Source organism: Sinohyriopsis cumingii, chromosome 9, assembly GCF_028554795.1.
Source record: "Sinohyriopsis cumingii isolate HCF-2022 chromosome 9, ASM2855479v2, whole genome shotgun sequence".
Classification (NCBI taxonomy): Eukaryota; Metazoa; Mollusca; class Bivalvia; order Unionida; family Unionidae; genus Sinohyriopsis; species Sinohyriopsis cumingii.
The window spans coordinates 67,043,777-67,061,199 of NC_142969.1; the positions used below are offsets into that span (position 1 = coordinate 67,043,777).

The 17,423-nt window shown below is 38.2% G+C and overlaps 1 protein-coding gene across 1 annotated transcript in view; it reads right to left on the bottom strand.

Moving 5' to 3' along the window:
• Positions 1 to 3,326: 3,326 nt before the first annotated feature.
• Positions 3,327 to 17,423, bottom strand: part of LOC149791950 (HIG1 domain family member 1A, mitochondrial-like) — a 36,129-nt gene continuing 22,032 nt past the window's right edge. Inside the window, exon 3 of the mRNA XM_089970464.1 lies at positions 3,327 to 5,999. Coding sequence (XP_089826590.1) covers positions 5,803 to 5,999 — 197 coding nt within the window. The 3' untranslated portion in view covers positions 3,327 to 5,802. The remainder of the gene's footprint in view (positions 6,000 to 17,423) is intronic.

The following is a 17,423-nucleotide window of genomic DNA, read 5'->3' on the forward strand; positions in this document are numbered from 1 at the left end:
CGCATATGTCAAAATTATCAATTCTTCATTGAGGGGAATTTCTAATGAAAGGTAACTCAGCTAAGGCATATTTCAATACAACTGTAGAAAAAATTCGAATTACAACCTTACCTCCCCACAGGAACCAGTTTGCACAATTTTTACTTTAAATTGACCTTATGCCATTCTAAAAGAATTTTACCTTCATAGCCTTACTGACAAGATTATGTAATTCAGTACATGTGGCAAGGTGATCTCTAGGTTAACTTTTTTTATACACCTTTCTTATCCATTGATAAAACCTTTTCCAATCAATTTACCAGCACACTATACAAGTACGATTAATTAAAGGGAAGTCATGCAGAATCAGAATGTGCTGATCAAATAATCTTACTAACCGAAATCGTACCCCCAACTGATATTTTTCGTGTCTCTTGACCTATCATTGGTCAAAGGGTCCATTGGGCGATATATACATAATATTTCCGGATTAAATTCTGTTTGGTGACTTATAAATCCACGTGGAATAACACAACCCTATGTCCTGAGGTCATTTTGTGGTAGATATGGCTTGTATCATACAGTGTCTAAACAGTATGCAAGAGTTCTGCGTAAAGATCTGCATGCAGCAAAGATGCACATTTTAATGAATAGATGTGATCAGATAAACAAATCATCCATCAGTATCAACACAGTTTTGGGGGTCTGATTTATCAGACTAATAGCCTCATCAGGGTGAAAATTAGTGTCAGCAAAGTTTAGGTAACGTCTTTAAGGTTTTTAATACTTTCATGTACACATACATGAAATTAATTTTTCTTTTAAGATAGCCAATGATCAATATGCATTTATTTGCCGTGTACATTCATAGTCCTTGCAGGCTTATTTGTCATCTACGTTTTTAAATCCTTAGCTGCCAGGGAAATTTATTTTCCTTGTATGCTTATTTGCTTTGGACATTTATTTTCCTTGTGTGCTTATTTGCAATGGACATTTATTTTCCTAGTACACTAATTTACCATGGACATTTATTTTCGTTGCATGTTTATGATATTCCTGGTATGCTCATTTGCTTTGGACATTCATATTCCTTGTATGCCTATTTGCCATGGACATTCATATTCCTTGCATGGTTATTTGCTTTGGAAATGTATTATCCTTGTATGCCTATTTGCCATGGACATTCAAATTCCTTGCATGGTTATTTGCTTTGGACATTTATTTTCCTTGTATGCCTATTTGCCATGGACATTCATATTCCTTGCATGGTTATTTGCTTTGGAAATTTATTATCCTTGTATGCCTATTTGCCATGGACATTCAAATTCCTTGCATGGTTATTTGCTTTGGACATTTATTTTCCTTGTATGCCTATTTGCCATGGACATTAATATTCCTTGCATGGTTATTTGCTTTGGAAATTTATTATCCTTGTATGCTTTTATTGTTTTGGACATTTATTTTCCTTGTATCATTATTTGCTTTTGACATTTATTTTCCTTGTATGCATATTTATTTTGGACATTTATTTTCCTTGTACACTTATTTACCATAGACATTTATTTTCCTTGTATGTCTATTTGCTTTGGACATTTATTTTCCTTGTATAGTTATTTGCTTTGGACATTTATTTTCCTTGTACACTTATTTACCATAGACATTTATTTTCCCTGTACACTTATTTACCATAGACATTTATTTTCCTTGTGTGTCTGTTTGCTTTGGACACTTATTTACCCTGTATGTTTATTTGCCACATACAGTATGTACCTGCTTTCCACATTTTACTCTATTCTGAATTAACAAGCAGCTTATGAAAAATCAAGCGTTAAAGAGCTTGCAGACTTGACATAGACAGAAAACAGAGCATAAAAGTTAAACATTTCGCTGCATTTAATTTTTATATTCTAAGCTGACAATTACATCATTATAGTTTTAATCCTTCATCAGAAAAATTGTCATTATAGAGACTCAATGATTTCACTATTTTCAAGATTTTAATTTTTATTCTTTTCTGATAATATGATTAAATAAATAGTAAATCTGTATTGTTGCACGTATGGATGTAAGCATGTTCATAAGATTTATTGTTACATCAGCACAACCTTGGCTATATAGTGCTGACTAAGTTCTAGCATTCAAGTAACAGAAAAATATAAGCATCACATGTTTACAAAAGCCTAGCTTTTTTAAAGACCTTCTCAACATGAACATCTTCATGGGATACATATAACATCTTGCTGCAGAAAGGTTGCTTTCCATACATTGTGATTATGTGCAAGTGATTTACTATTTTCAAGAATGCCAGATACTGGTTTCAACAGAAACTCTGGAAGTTTTTCTGGGAGTCTGGAGATGACAATGCATTTAGTGCAAGTTAATCCCTTATATTAAATAAATATTTCAAATCATCAATGACAAAATGACTATAGCAAACTGAAGTAATTTTGTAGGGCAAAATATTTATGAACTCGTGAATATAAACATTTTGTGAGCTTGTTTCAGTTGCTAGTTTTAGCAGTGTTTTTCTGGTTAGCTGTTAATGGCACAAACCTTTTTTGTATTATGTGCAACTTGCAGTTTGAATTTTATAAGCAATGGAAGATATATTTGCAGAACACTTTGGTGTGGTTCCTGCATCCACATACCATTCTTACTAGTATCGGATGATGATACTGTCCCAAATATGATAGACTTTGAGGAATGGGAAGATAATTTCTTGATAATATGGATAACTTGAATCCAGAAGACAAAGAATCCAACAGTGAGGAGCAAGCTACTGATAATGAACCTGCTGACATAGTCAATGAAAATAGAAAAGACATCAGTTTAAGGACAGTCTGCAATTTTGTCAAAGGATTGCAGGTGTTGAGAAAATTGTATTGCCAATCAAAACCAAAATGCCATTTATGACATCTTAAACTGGAGAGAAATGCTAAAGGTTGAGAAGAAAGCAGCAGTACTCTTATCACCAAGCAGTTATGCAGATTTGTTATAAGTTTGTCGGTTTCATTTTTCTCCATGATAGTCTTGCACTGTGTGTGTGTGTGTTTGCAGTGGACACTAGTGTTTCCCAGTAGTTGCTAATGTACCTGGTGTAGTGTCTGTAAAGAAATTCTTAGATCAGGTGGATATTCCAACCAATAATATGAAGATCCCAGACGGACGATCACGATTGACAAGTGTCCAGAATTGATGCACAGTGCAAGAGAGTCAGCATCATCAAGACTATTTCTTTACGAACAAGAGGGGATCTGTCAGGCTCCTGGTATCAGGACATCACATGTCTAAGATCCTCTGAGGAGTAGGTCCATGCTTTCTTTTAGAAAACTTTTAGTGAGACTATGTTACAATAATGAAATTTAATTTTGACATAACCATATATTTACTGTCATCATTTCACAGAAGAATATGTCACAACGCAAATATTATATCCATTCCTAACATAATTAAAAATATACATGCTGATAATAAAAGCTGCATCATAAATGTTGAACCCAGTTAACTATAATTTTCCAGTATTAAATAACAAAATATTATTTCATGCTATGAAAAAATGCATATGGCTCTATTTATGAAAAAAGATCTACTACTACATTACAGTTTGTGCCATGGTACCTTAATATTCTGACGTTGCATTATGAAAACAGTATGGATTTACTCACAAGCCATGGATACAATGACTGACACACACTAAAATTTATATTATATTGGTTTCGAAACGTTACTCTATCAGAAAATGCAAAAAGGTAAATATCAAAATTTTATGCCATAAGGCTAGTTTTTTATTTAAATGAACATTTTTAATGTATAGAAAACCTCATGTATGTTAAATCATTTGTAAGAGTTACGTTAATCACTATGTTTGACATTCATTATGATGATGTAGTTTTCTGCTTATACTAGTGATGTAGGAAACCTTGTGTATTTAGAGTGCAAAAATCAATTGTAAAGTACTGTTTAATCAAATTTCAGCCAAATACTGCAACTAATGTAGAAACTATACAATTTATCCAGAACCTTGACAAAGGCTCTTAATTTTCTTAAATACAGATGCCTTTAAAAAATTATGCTAGTGTCACACCAATGACTGACAAGAAAAAAGGTTACAAAATCTTCCAAGTTTTAATAAAAAAACAGACATTTCAACGACACCATCTGGACTTTGCTAATATCACTGCCCAGCCGTAAGAATGTTAGAAATATGTATAATATTATCATTTTACCTTATTGTACACAGAAGTTGTGTTATTTAAAGGAATGGTGTGCTGGGAAATTTTGCTAGGAACCCATCAGGGAACTACCTGGCCATGTCAATTATTACTTGGTAGTGCAAAACCTGACCAACTAGAGGGTGGCCTAGTCAAGAGCCTGTCCATCCCCAAAATATATTAGGGATGGAAAGGTAGGGAAATGTTTGCCATGTCTGGGTACTCTGCCAGGCCAGGTGGTGTAAACACATCTAGGAAAGCGTGTCCGGACCAGGTACATGTCCATACCTAGTTATATTGATATAACTAGATGCATATTTGAGTAAACTGTCTCCCCTGTCTTTGTTCTCTATTTGGGATTTGGAGAAAGTTTCATGCCATTTAAATTTTGATACTTTGGTGGCCTGATTCTATATAAACCTAACAATGGAATATGTAACTCCATACACTTAAGTTATCAAATTTTATCTAGAAAATGCAAATAATAATAATAATCATGATAACATTCATAACAATAATAATAAATAGAGTCAATTTACTAATAATCAAAAGGAGTCAAAAGATAATAAAACCAAGTCAAAATGGTAGAAAAAGAAGTCCAGGTGTATTTTACAAATAAAGGATCTAAACACTGACCGGTGACCAAGATTCTCACAGCAATGGTTTGCTCTCAATGAGTCACTATTTGTTTGCTCATATTTTATAGTTTCATTTAAGTGACTGAAGTTGACTGATCAAATTTATAATTATTTTTTTTTTAATTACTACTAAAATCATTAATTCCACTCCCCTGAAAACACAGAATTGAGAGATGAGTGTAATCTTTATACAATCTGGTGCAATTCAAAGGAAACATAAGATACACTTTAGCTACTAAACACTTAGTGATTTCATTTCAACTGCAATTATTATGTTTGTTCATGCCATTTTGACTTCGGCTGTCAATAGAGTTGTTCCGAGTACAATAAACCAATATCAAAGCATACACTGTTAGATATCAGAAGACTGAACAATATCTGCAACTGCTGGACACAACTCAGTGTCCCCTCTTCTTTCTATGCCTGATCATTACTTCAGTGATAAAATCACCAGCAACTTTCAAGACTAGCTTGATGCATGCAATATCACATATTAAAAGTAATATACAAAATGAATTATATCACACATGTACGTCAACCGAAGATCACCTGTATATAATACCATCTGTATACAAATTTATACAATGTGTAAAGTTTACTATTTTGGCAAAGCTCCAATTGTTCACCATGGATATGGCAGAACAAAATACTGGTGCAAAACATGGTCTTCAACAAAAAAATTATGAAATCAGGGACTTTCTTGTAAGTTGAAAGTCATGTGATAATTTCTTATGGTCCACTATTTTTCACAAATGAGAATGGACACTATGCCATAAACTTGGAGTGATTTAAGTTCCTCCAAGGCAAAAACAACTCTTGACACGAGTAAGAAATATTAATTGGATAATACACTTTGCTACATGGAACACTCCTTAACAATGACTCAATAGTATGACCTCCAAGCTGGTAACGATTGGAGGGAACCACTGCAAATAAATTGTTTAAGGCTAGTTCAAGTAATTTCAAAACAAAAATCATTTTTTTGTTTCTTTTTCTTTCTTGGCTTGATGTTCCCTGTACATGCCCCAAACTACTCCCAGGGCCATTGCACCCACAACCATGCCTTGTGCCTTGACTCGGAGTTTCATGAGATAGGTTGATGTTGAGATGTTTCCTCGGTTCTTGTGGTTGTAGTAGCCATAAATTATAGCTCCTATACACCCAAATACACCTGAAATAGTGATAGAACGGTAGTATCAGAACTCATGCTTCAATCTAGACTGCAGTTAAGCACTAAAGGCAAAACAAAATTGTAATGACCAACTCAACTATGAATGAAACATCCACATTGCACATTATCACAGACCAAATAGAAACAATGTGGTTCTGGTGAGACAGATAAAAAGTTCAAGTAAATAGGTTAGTACTAACGTATTTTTTGTTTTTGTCTGGATTTTTTAAAGTGAAGCATAAACTAGAAGAAGAAAAAAAACATCTGCATCCTGAATTTAACTTCAATCATAGTTACATTTCTGTTAATGTTTTTGTCATCCCAAAATGTTGTTCTTTTCAATTCCCCTGCTCCACTGTAGGGTTAGCACTAAGAAATAGGGTAGGTCAGATAATCAGAACCACATTTTTTTTTATTTAGCCTATTAATCAGTACAAATTTGAATATCTCCATGATCATTCAGAACACCTCATGGTTCACTGATTAAAGATCTGCATCATTTTCATATAGGACAAACCAGACTTCATAATTAGTCATTTAGGGAAAAACCCTTGTTGAAATGACTAATTATTTAGAAGAATTTGCAGTAACAAGATTTTTCTGATGGTCTTTGTGATGGCCACATTGATTGTATTATCAGCAATTATTTATAGGACTAACTGGATATCATTAAGAAGTCTTTTGGTGAAAACCCCATAATAGTATATTCCATTCTGTACCAAAATCAAGATTTTAATGATAACAACAGTGGGTGCAATATTGTATGTATCAGATCAGCACCATTCTCACTCAAGACCAACCAAAGATCATAAGAAGTCTTGCTGTAAAATCCCTGTGTTGATATGACCATCTAGTGGGGTAGCATCAACAGGAATTTCAACATGGCCACTATGACAAGCATACTGCATGTCCTAGCAGCAGCATTCTTATTTAGGATAAACAAGACATCATAAAGTCTTTACTGAAAACCCCATACTGATATGACCATTATTTGAGGAGGAGCAGAGACAACAATAATTTCAAGATGGCTACTTTTGCAGCCATACACTAGTGGCAACAAGGAACCAACTAGATCTTGGGAGGATAGTGTGGAAATTTCATTCAATCCTCCAAACAGTTTAGTAGAGATAACAAACTTGCGCTCATATGTTTTCTTATTATTATGATTAGTGAATTATGCTTTGAGTCCAAATGTTTCAAAACAAGGGGTCAACAAATAAATGATTTCATGCAAATGACAAATTAGTATAGGAAGTCTTGTACCGTAAAAGTTTTTATAAACTGTTTAAGTCCAAATTTTTAAAATGTTTGATGTCCAAAAAATGATGTAAACTATTATTTACTCATGATGCAATGTACAGTAGAGAAACTGCATTCAGCAACTATGTGGTAGATTTTTAATGATATGACAAGATTTTTTTAATTTGCACATTTTTACTATATACATGTATACAGTAAAACCCAGCAACAGCATGCTTGATTATAGCATGAATTCAGAAATAACATGATCATGGCATAGCTCCTAAAATTTAATATAGTTTTATTGTACACAAAAAATAAATATAAGAATAATGTGTAAAGAAAAGTTCTTAATCATCTCTGGGAAGAGATCACATATGAATTTAAATAAAACACAAATGAGGTGTGACTCACAAAATTTTACAATAATTTGACAAATTTCTTTAAGTTTTTGCCAAAACAAACAAGAAGTCTGATCTAATAACTTGGCATGATATGTTGCATTCTTCAAGAAAAAAGCATCTTTTAATTATATTTTTCTTTTTATGAATTAAGATAAATAATTCTATTTACAAATATATCTGTAGTCAATCAATGCAATCAGATCATGGTTTATTTGTTAAAGATGTCAGCTCATAGCTGTTAATCTTATTATTTGATCTATGAACAATAAAGCCATTAAGTCTTCTTTGTATCTGTCTTCAATGTATTCTGTGTACAACTGTTGCTACAACAATAGGCAATATAAGTTTGCTCAATAAACTGGATGAACAACCAAGCACCTAACACTATGGTGGTTAATATTAGATTCTTACTTGAATTTATAAATCAATATAAGTAACTGTTAATTATCAAAGTCAATCTTTACAGTTAAAAATTAAAATCACTGTGCAGCGATTTATAAAACATAAGCAAACTAAAGATGCCGACCAGTGCATGTGACTTGATGATATTGTTAGAGAATTGCCATGCAATCAGATGACCAATGAATAATGTCATCCATTCCCCATAAATATATGCAATCTCTATTTTCATTACATGTGTATCTTTTGTTTAATATGCATTAAGATAGTAACTGTGACAATGAAGCATGTTTTATTACCAAGTCCTCCTCTGTCATTTATTTTCAGCTAACCGACTACCTGTTATAGCATGATGAGTTTTTGTGGACCCTGACCATAGTGTTATAAATGGGTCACACTGTATCTACATTAGTTGCTTAACTTTTATCAATGATTGTAAATTGTACTTTAAGTTAATTTTCATTTGTAAGTAACATTTTCACAGAGCAAACTTTTGTCCAAATTTATAAGCTGTAGTTTAAGATGCTGAAATAAGTTTTGAATTCAGAAAATTTGAAGAACAATTTGATGACATTTTCCAATTAGAAATGACTCGCATCTAGGGAATTCAAGAACATGTTAGTGCATCTTACATTATATATATATATATATATATATATATATATATATATATATGACTCAGTGGTCTGAAACTAAGTCATAGAAAACCGCGAAAACCAACAGCAATTTTGTAAAATTAAACTAATAATTTATTTCCCTAGAATACAAAGCGAAACTTAAAAAGAACTTCCAGTAATGTGAATTAAATCCCAAATAGTCGTAAATAATTTATCACAAGTCCAAATGTATTAAGTTGCAACTGAATTTCAGTGGTATTTCAATTATTTCCAATACTGAACGTGCTGATGTAGTCTCAAATGTGGTCTAAGGTTGACATTGCCCAGGGTGGGAGTGGGAGACAAGCGCCCCAATCCTCTAAAAATGTCCCATACGGCTTGCATCTCTGATTGCCTCTGTCAACTAAAATCCAGCTCCTGGCCTTCGTGAGTGGCTTAGATTTGAAGTCCGGCAGACCACGTTTTCCACTAACAGGAGAAGGGGTGAAGGCGGGCCACTGGTGCCTTAAAACCAGTTGCTTCGGGTAGATGGGACTCATAAACCTTGGATGGTAGCTCATCTAGGAGAAGGAAAACTCCGATTCCAAACCTCTGCTGCCTTGTGGCTATACCCACCCATGAGAAAGGCTAAGGGAGTAAACCCCGACAGAAAATCCGGAGATGGAGTCCCTAAGGTGGCCTGACATTGACTTCAATGCCATTCCGGCGACTCCTGCGACGCTGTTGGTGCCAAGCTGTATCGGCATTCGTCATTCCCTTGGGCCCACCAGCTGCGTGGAGAGGGCGGATCTGCTGCATGGACAACAGCTGATTCTCCATACCACCCTGTCCAGGCTTCATAGCTCCACTGGAGAGGACACTCCAGTGTCATCACAACACGAGAAGTAGCAGTTTACCGGTTCTAAGTCAAAGCTCGACTGGCGTAGAGCTTGGTGCCAGGGGTTACTTCTGACGGTGGGAGAGATCACCAGGTCTCACTGGACAACTACTGCCCGCCTCAAGCTGGGCAGCCCCCAGTCAGTAAGGTGCTGCCTGCCATGGCCTGCCTGCTTCACTGGGTGTGTGGAGCTTAGAGAACCATCTCAACAAGTGGGCCACAAAACTCTGCAACAGGAAAGACTAAAAGAAGAAATAAGAAGGCTCCAACTCTTCGTTTTGCAACCTGCAATAGGACCATGTGTCCTGGATTGACCGCTGACCTACAGCAGATCGACGATGCACAGAAGACTGCTGTCATTGACAGAGAACTCCCCCAACTGAACATCGACATTGCCTGCCTCCAGGAGACCCGACTGGCTGACAGCAGCACCATCAGGGAAGCCAATTACATGTTCTTTTGGCAGGGGAAGCCCTCGGATGAACCTAGGCAGCATGGTGTAGGCTTTGCCGTGAAGAATACGCTAATCGCCTTCATTGAACCTCCATCATCAGGTACTGAGAGAATCCTTGCCCTCCGGCTGTCAACATCCTTAGGCCCAGTCAACATCTTCAGCGTGTACGCCCCAACCCTCTGCTCCACCCACAGGGAGAAAGACAAGCTTTATGAGGCTCTGGATCAGGCAACATCCAGTATCCCCAACAATGAAAGCCTTTACTTACTAGGAGACTTCAATGCTAGAGTGGAAGCTGACCATGAGGCCTGGTCCACTTGTCTCGGCTTTTACGAAAGGGGCAAGATCAATGAGAATGGTCAGCGACTGCTGGAGATGTGCTGCTCCCATAGCCTATGTGTGACCAACACTTTCTTCAAATGCAAGGAGATCCACCAGGTGTCGTGGAGACGCCCACATTCATGCCACTGGCACCAGCTAGACCTCGTCATCACCAGGCGTGCAGAACTGGCCAGTGTCCTCCTCACCCGCAGCTACCACAGTGCTGATTGCGACATGGACCATTCCCTCGTGGCCAGCAAGGTGCAAATATTACCCAAGAAGCTGCACTATGCCAAGAAGAAGGGTCACCCAAGCATCAACACCTGCTGTGCAAGCAACCCTGAGAAAACAGCAGTTCATCAGCAAACTGAAGGAAGCCCTCACCAAAGTGACACCTAATGACACCATTGACTCCAATTGGTCCCATATATGCGTGACTCTGTGTACAATTCAGCCATCACAGCTTACGGGAAGAGGGAGCAAAAGAATGTCGACTGGTATGAGCCAAACTGGGAGGAGATGGAACCTGTGACTGAGGCAAAGAGGAAAGCCCTCCTGGCATACAAGGCTGCACCTAGCCCTAGAACACTACAAGCCCTCAGGATTGCAAGGAACAATGCCCAGAAGACCGCCTGCCGCTGTGCCAACACCTACTAGATGAACCTTTGCAACAGTATACAGACAGCTGCCGACACCGGGGATACAAGAGGAATGTATGAGGGTATCAAAAAGGTGACAGAACCCCCTCCAGCTACAAGATGGCCCTCCTCAAGTCCAAGACGGGCGAAGTCATCATAAACCAGGGGAAACAACTGCTGTGATGGGTTGAGCACTATCTCGAGCTATATACAACCCAAAACAATGTCACCGGAACTGCCCTGGACGCCATTCCAGACCTGCCTATCATGGAGGAGCTAGACACACAGCCCACCCTAGAAGAGCTCGGAAAAGCCATCGATTGCCTTGCCTGCGGGAAGGCTCCTGGAAGCAACTGCATTCCGCCTGAAGTCCTCAAGAGCAGAAAACCAGGGATACATCCCACAGGACATGCGTGACGCCAACATCGTCACTTTGTACAAAAACAAAGGAGACCGTAGCGACTGCAACAACTATCGGGGCGTCTCCCTCCTCAGCATCGTCAGAAAGGCTTTCGCCCGTGTTGCCTTGGCGCGCTTGCAGATCCTAGCCTCCCACATCTACCCAGAGTCCCAGTGTGGATTTCGAGCCGGCAGGTCAACTGTAGACATGATCTTTTCACTACGTCAGCTGCAGGAGAAGTGTCGCAAGCAGCAGATGCCCCTCTACATTGCCTTCATAGACCTGATGAAGGCGTTTGACCTGGTTAGTCGGAGTGGACTCTTCAGACTCCTGCAGAAGATCGGCTGCCCCCCACTAGTGTCACTAGTGTATCATGTCGTTCCACGAGAACATGCACAGCACAGTGTGCTTCAATGGCGCAACATCTGAAGCATTGCCAATCATCAGCGGAGTCAAACAAGGCTGTGTCCTTGCGCCGATGCTCTTTGCCATCTTCTTCTCCATGCTTCTCCAGTACGCATTCAATTTAAGTTAACAATAATGTGTACCAACATTGGAGAAGCACATTCCGCTAGACTAGCTCGAGAGCGACTAGAAGTAATAAAAAAAATTTCTTCCTGTACGAGATAGTGTAAGACAAAAATTACAAGCGTGGCAGCAAGCACAAGTTGAATTTGCAACAGGTGCAGAAGAATTATTTAAACCCGTTACAACAGCTACTGAGAAAGCTGCAGTGGTCACTGAAAGAGCTTTACTGGGAGATCCTAAGGATGACATCAAGGCGGAAGAGGAACAAAGAAAAGGTATTCTTCCAGTGCTAAAACAAACCGCTGAGCAGACTGAAAAAATTGCAAAAAGAACCAAACAAACAAAAAAACTTTTACCAGATCTTCCAACTGACATAGCTGCAGCTCAACCTCCACCCACCGCTGCAGCTCAACCTCCACCCACCACTGAAGAAGGAGTTGCCGAAGCTGCTGCACCCAAAGCAGTAAAAGAAAGTGTTGAACTGACTGCAAAATTTGATCCAGGTTTTATTAAACTCCTCAACAGCGCACCAGAAGAAAAATTATCTGAATTGATATTAGTGGGTTTACATAACAAAGATAAAGTTTTAAACGAGAAATATAAGTCCACGACTGATGACAATTTTGTTAGATGGGCGTATCGTGTATATTACAACAAAAAAGTGGTTAAATCTAACGATCTAAAATTTGCAAAACTTATAAAGGCAATGCAGGAGATTGACAAAAGTAAACAACAAGGGTCTCCACCTCCCTATTCACCACCTGAGCAAACTTCATCGATGCGGCAACGGCCCACACCTGTAGAACCCAAAATGTGATCTCCAGAAAGAGATATTCTTCAAGATCTTGGGCTTATTGACAATCCTCCTAAAAGTCTAACGCCATTAAAAACATCTCCGATAGTAACACAACCAACTAGCATAAAAAAAACATCTGGCAAAGGTTTGGGGGGTGATTTTATTCCCTGCCCTGATAATGTCATCGACGATGTATCACGGTTAGAAGTTCTCATCGGAGGAAGACATGCCGGAAATAACTCACCAGAAATAATTAATGAAGCGGCTGATATCTGTCAGCGATTATTTCACGGCGGTATCATGGATGCTCACATTTATCGAGAACTTATTGATGAACTCGCAGACAGCGATTAGAGAAATAACTGATTAAATAAAATGATCGTACACAATTCTCATCGTAGACCAGTCATGGTCAGGGTGGTAAATTCACGAGTACCCGTATACAGGATGACTTATGGAAATGGACTCGGCGATGTTGTTCGGGGTTTATTCGCGAGGATGGCACCTAAAGCAATACCGATCGCAAACAATTATCAATGAAAGCTATTGACGTTATTAAAGATAAAGCTACTGGCGCTGTTGATAGCACTGCCAGTAAAGCATTCTTGGCAATCAAGGACAGACTAGCGCGATTAATATGCAGAAAACCACCAACGGTAAAATTACCAGCCACCGCAGACATGCCTGCAAATGTTAGTAAAGTAATAAATGAAGCTGCAAATCAAAAACGAGCAGCGTTGATAAATCCTAACAAATAAACACAAGTTTGGTGGCGGGAAGTGGTCTTCGTTTTAGACGATAACTTCTATAATAACATGTTTAAACAGGAATCCGACCCAGCATTCGACATGGACAAACCGGTCCTTAAAAATGAATCAGTGCGTGATTATCAGTATTACTCTTATGATGCATGAGAGCCAAATAAACGAGGACGAATTGAACTTCAGGTTCAAGATATAAGTAGATATTTCCTGCCCGCTGAAGCATTTATTGAAGTAGGAGGAGAAATTATAAAAACAGATGATACAGTATACAGAAATGATGTTAAAATCAGTTTTGTCAATAACGGAATTATGGCCTTGTTTGATAGTGCTATCTACATGATTGATGGAAAAAATATTGAATCGATTCAGAAGGATGTCGATGCTGCTACAACAATAATTGGTCTAGCAAGATATTCTGATGATTATACAAGATCATCTGGAACATCAATGATGTTTGCCAAGGACACTTCTAATCATCCTAACAGTGATCAGTACAATATTAGATGACCAAGAAATAATGCCAATAACGCTGACGCTGATGTGTGGCCAGTGGTTCATGGTAGGGCATAACCGATTAGCATTTTTCTACTGATTTCCGATTCCGGATTTTGGGCATGAAATTTTTCCGATTCCGGATACGATTCAATTAATCGGAAATGCTAATTTAAAAGGTTTTTCAAATTAACTTTTTAAACCGTGTTACACACGTTTTGCATATCACACCGATGTCACAAGGGGAAGGATATGGCAGGACTATAGCAAAATGCAACGAAGTTCAAAGCCACAAAGAATCCATGAAATTTTTTATTTTTTTGCCAGTTCCGACCCATTCTTTGTTCAACAATTAGTTGATCTTTCCGCCAGGCTTTTATTTTCCCGCCTTAATCATTTATGTCGGCAAGCGGCCAGTTCCATCGTGTACTTTATTCAACAATTCGTTGATCTTGCCGCCATGCTTTAATGTCGCGGTCAAATAAAAATAAAACAGGCTTTTGTTTGGTCCTATAAAGTTGGCCTCTTGCGGAATCATTTTCTTTTAATACCTCATTAGCATGTGTCAATGTATTCAATATTATGCCTTCATTATTGAGAATGTTGACATAAACGGGTAGGACTGTATTATATATTTTAATAAATTTAAATCTTTCGGTCTAACTCAAGTATTATCGTTTCACCCCGTTGTGTTGACCATATTGGACTTTTCTGACTTCTTATTTAACTTTATTAACTCACTATCGAATGACACGCAGTGTTAGACACGGTGCTATAGAAATTCAACTTTATTATTTTTATTATCCGAATCGGTCGTTCCTGCCTTGTCCGACTCCGATTAATCGGAAGTTCATACTATCCGGTGGAATCCGATTTCCGGATCAAAAGTCGGTTATGCCCTAGTTCATGGTGCTAATGAAGAATTTAATTTAGGTTTCGCTGCATGCAGACAAATGTTGAAAGGTAACCGTAGAGATTTTTCATGTGCCATTCCGCTGTCGCACATCTTTGGATTTTGCAGAGATGTCAGAATGGTAATTTTTGGAGCAAAACATACGGGTCGTGCTTGTTAGAAAAGCCAACGACAATGATGCTATATGGCGACCTCTAGGTGACGCTGGTAAGGTAAACATAAACAAACTATCACTGTGGATGCCGGTAATGATTCCTGCAATTACTGAAGAACAGCGACTGCTTTCTTTTATGGATCAAGGTGGTAAAGTGTTGTTATCGTGGCTTACAACAACCACAGATAGTATTCAAAATACCAATAACGGTTTATTCACATGGCATATAGCATCACAGCAGGTTGTTTCCGCGCCGCGACATATTTTCATTGCTCTTCAGGATGTTGCATGGGTGGGTAATGAAACACGTTCGCATATGATATTTGATCAACTTGGTATCACTGACGTTTCTCTGAGAATAAATGGACGTCAAGAACCGTCTGAGAACATACTGTTAGATTTTGGTAATAATCATGTTGCATGTGCATATCAACGATTGACAAAATATCTAGCGCATGATCTAAATATCGATACTGGTTTGCAAATATCACAATTGGATTTTATATCTCATTATCCAATCTATTACTTCTCATTAGAGCATCTTGATTTAACCAGATGGTCTGTCGTTGATATACACTTTCGGGCTACCGTGAATAGAGACCTAGGAGCTATAGCTAATTACAGAGCAATCGCGGTCATACTTTCCGATAAAGCAATGTTGCTTGAAGGGGCTGGCGACTGAATGAGATTCGTTGATGCACCAGTGGAAAACATGTAGCATTGCTAAAAGCAATGCAATTAGATCAATCGCAAAGTTATAAGAAATGTCATACAGTCATGTTAATGTCACTCTGACTCCTGGTCAGGTCAAGAAATTGCAATCGAAAAACGCAAGCACATGTGGGACAAAAATAACACTAAAGCATGATCAGCTAATGGGTGTCTAAACAAACTGTCATTGACTAAAACACAACTTAATCATTTCAATAAAGCAAAGAAAGCAGCGACTGGAGCTCAACTTGATTTCTCTCCTGCAGCTGTCAAGGACATGGTTAAAACTGGTGGTATATTTCCTCTTTTCACAGCAATACCAGCGTTGATAGCTGCTGCCCCAGCTGTTGCTAAAGCCGCTGCATTAGGAGCTGTTGGAACCGCTGCTGGAATGGCACTAAAGAAAACCACAGGAAAAGGACACAAAAAATGGGGAGATCCACTCGCAGATCAGGGCTAAGACTTCCACGAACTCCACCATCATGGTACCCAAAAAGGTTTTAAAAAATGCTAGCATTTCTACACCGATGTCAAATTTTGATTTGCTCGATGCTGTTAAACAATTAAATATAAAAAATTTCAGAGGCGTCTTTATGCGAGATCCATTACCACAACAACCGAATAATCCAGAAACCAGAATTATTAATCTTGATAACAGTAATGGTCCAGGAAATCACTGGGTTGCTTACGCGATCGATCCACATGGAATTATCTATTTTGATTCGTATGGGTTAGCACCACCAGTTGAATTTCTAAAATATACAAAAGATGTCCCCGCGACGAAAGTGTGGTACTCAACGCTACCAACACAGACACTGACCGATCCTCCGATATGTGGCTGTGAAGTATTGAATGTTCTTGATGCGATCTCGAAATCAAAGATTTCACCTCACAAAGTCGTGCACGAGTATACCATGGGTTGATTTAAACAGTTTCCTATCAAATAATGGTTGATATTTACAGAAGATCTCTCATCGAAACAAAGACAAAAAAACGCGCCGATGTGGATTTATCAAAATATGCGACCAAAGATGAAATCAATAATCTTTTAACGTTAACCGGGATAGACCCAGATGAGGTTGTTATTTTTCAGGACCGACACGGAAAACTAAAAACCAGCAATATCAAATGGCATGAAATAATTTGTAGGGTTCTTGGAGCTGTCCCGGGTAACCTTCCTGTGTCCACCGACAGCGGAAAAATCAGAGATTCACTGATATCAATCGTGACGCTTCGAGATGATATGCAAAAAGCTGCAGGGACGTGTAGCGAAGACCGGTGATACAATGACAGGTGAACTCAATCTCAACGGGAACAAAATAACTATGTTGGCAGATCCAACATCGTTGGAAGATGCCGCAAACAAACAATATGCTGACGCAAGTGCTAGCGCTGTTGATGGTAAACTAACCACGTTGCGGGCCGAGTATGATGTTCATGTAAACTCGTTCACAAGACTTCGAAGAAACTTTCAAAAAACCAATGATGCCACGGATAAGTTCTTTGGAACTCCTCCCGTCATCGACATGAAACATTCTGATATCAAGACGAACATTGACACGATCAAACAAACACAGCAAAACATCGTAGTGGGGATTCCTGAAATCGTTAGCAAAACCAGTTTGATTAAAATCCCACCTGGAGTTACTCCTGGGCATTTTACCAACATAGTGTACACGGTATCATCTGGATTTGCAACATGGTCTCGACAAAATAA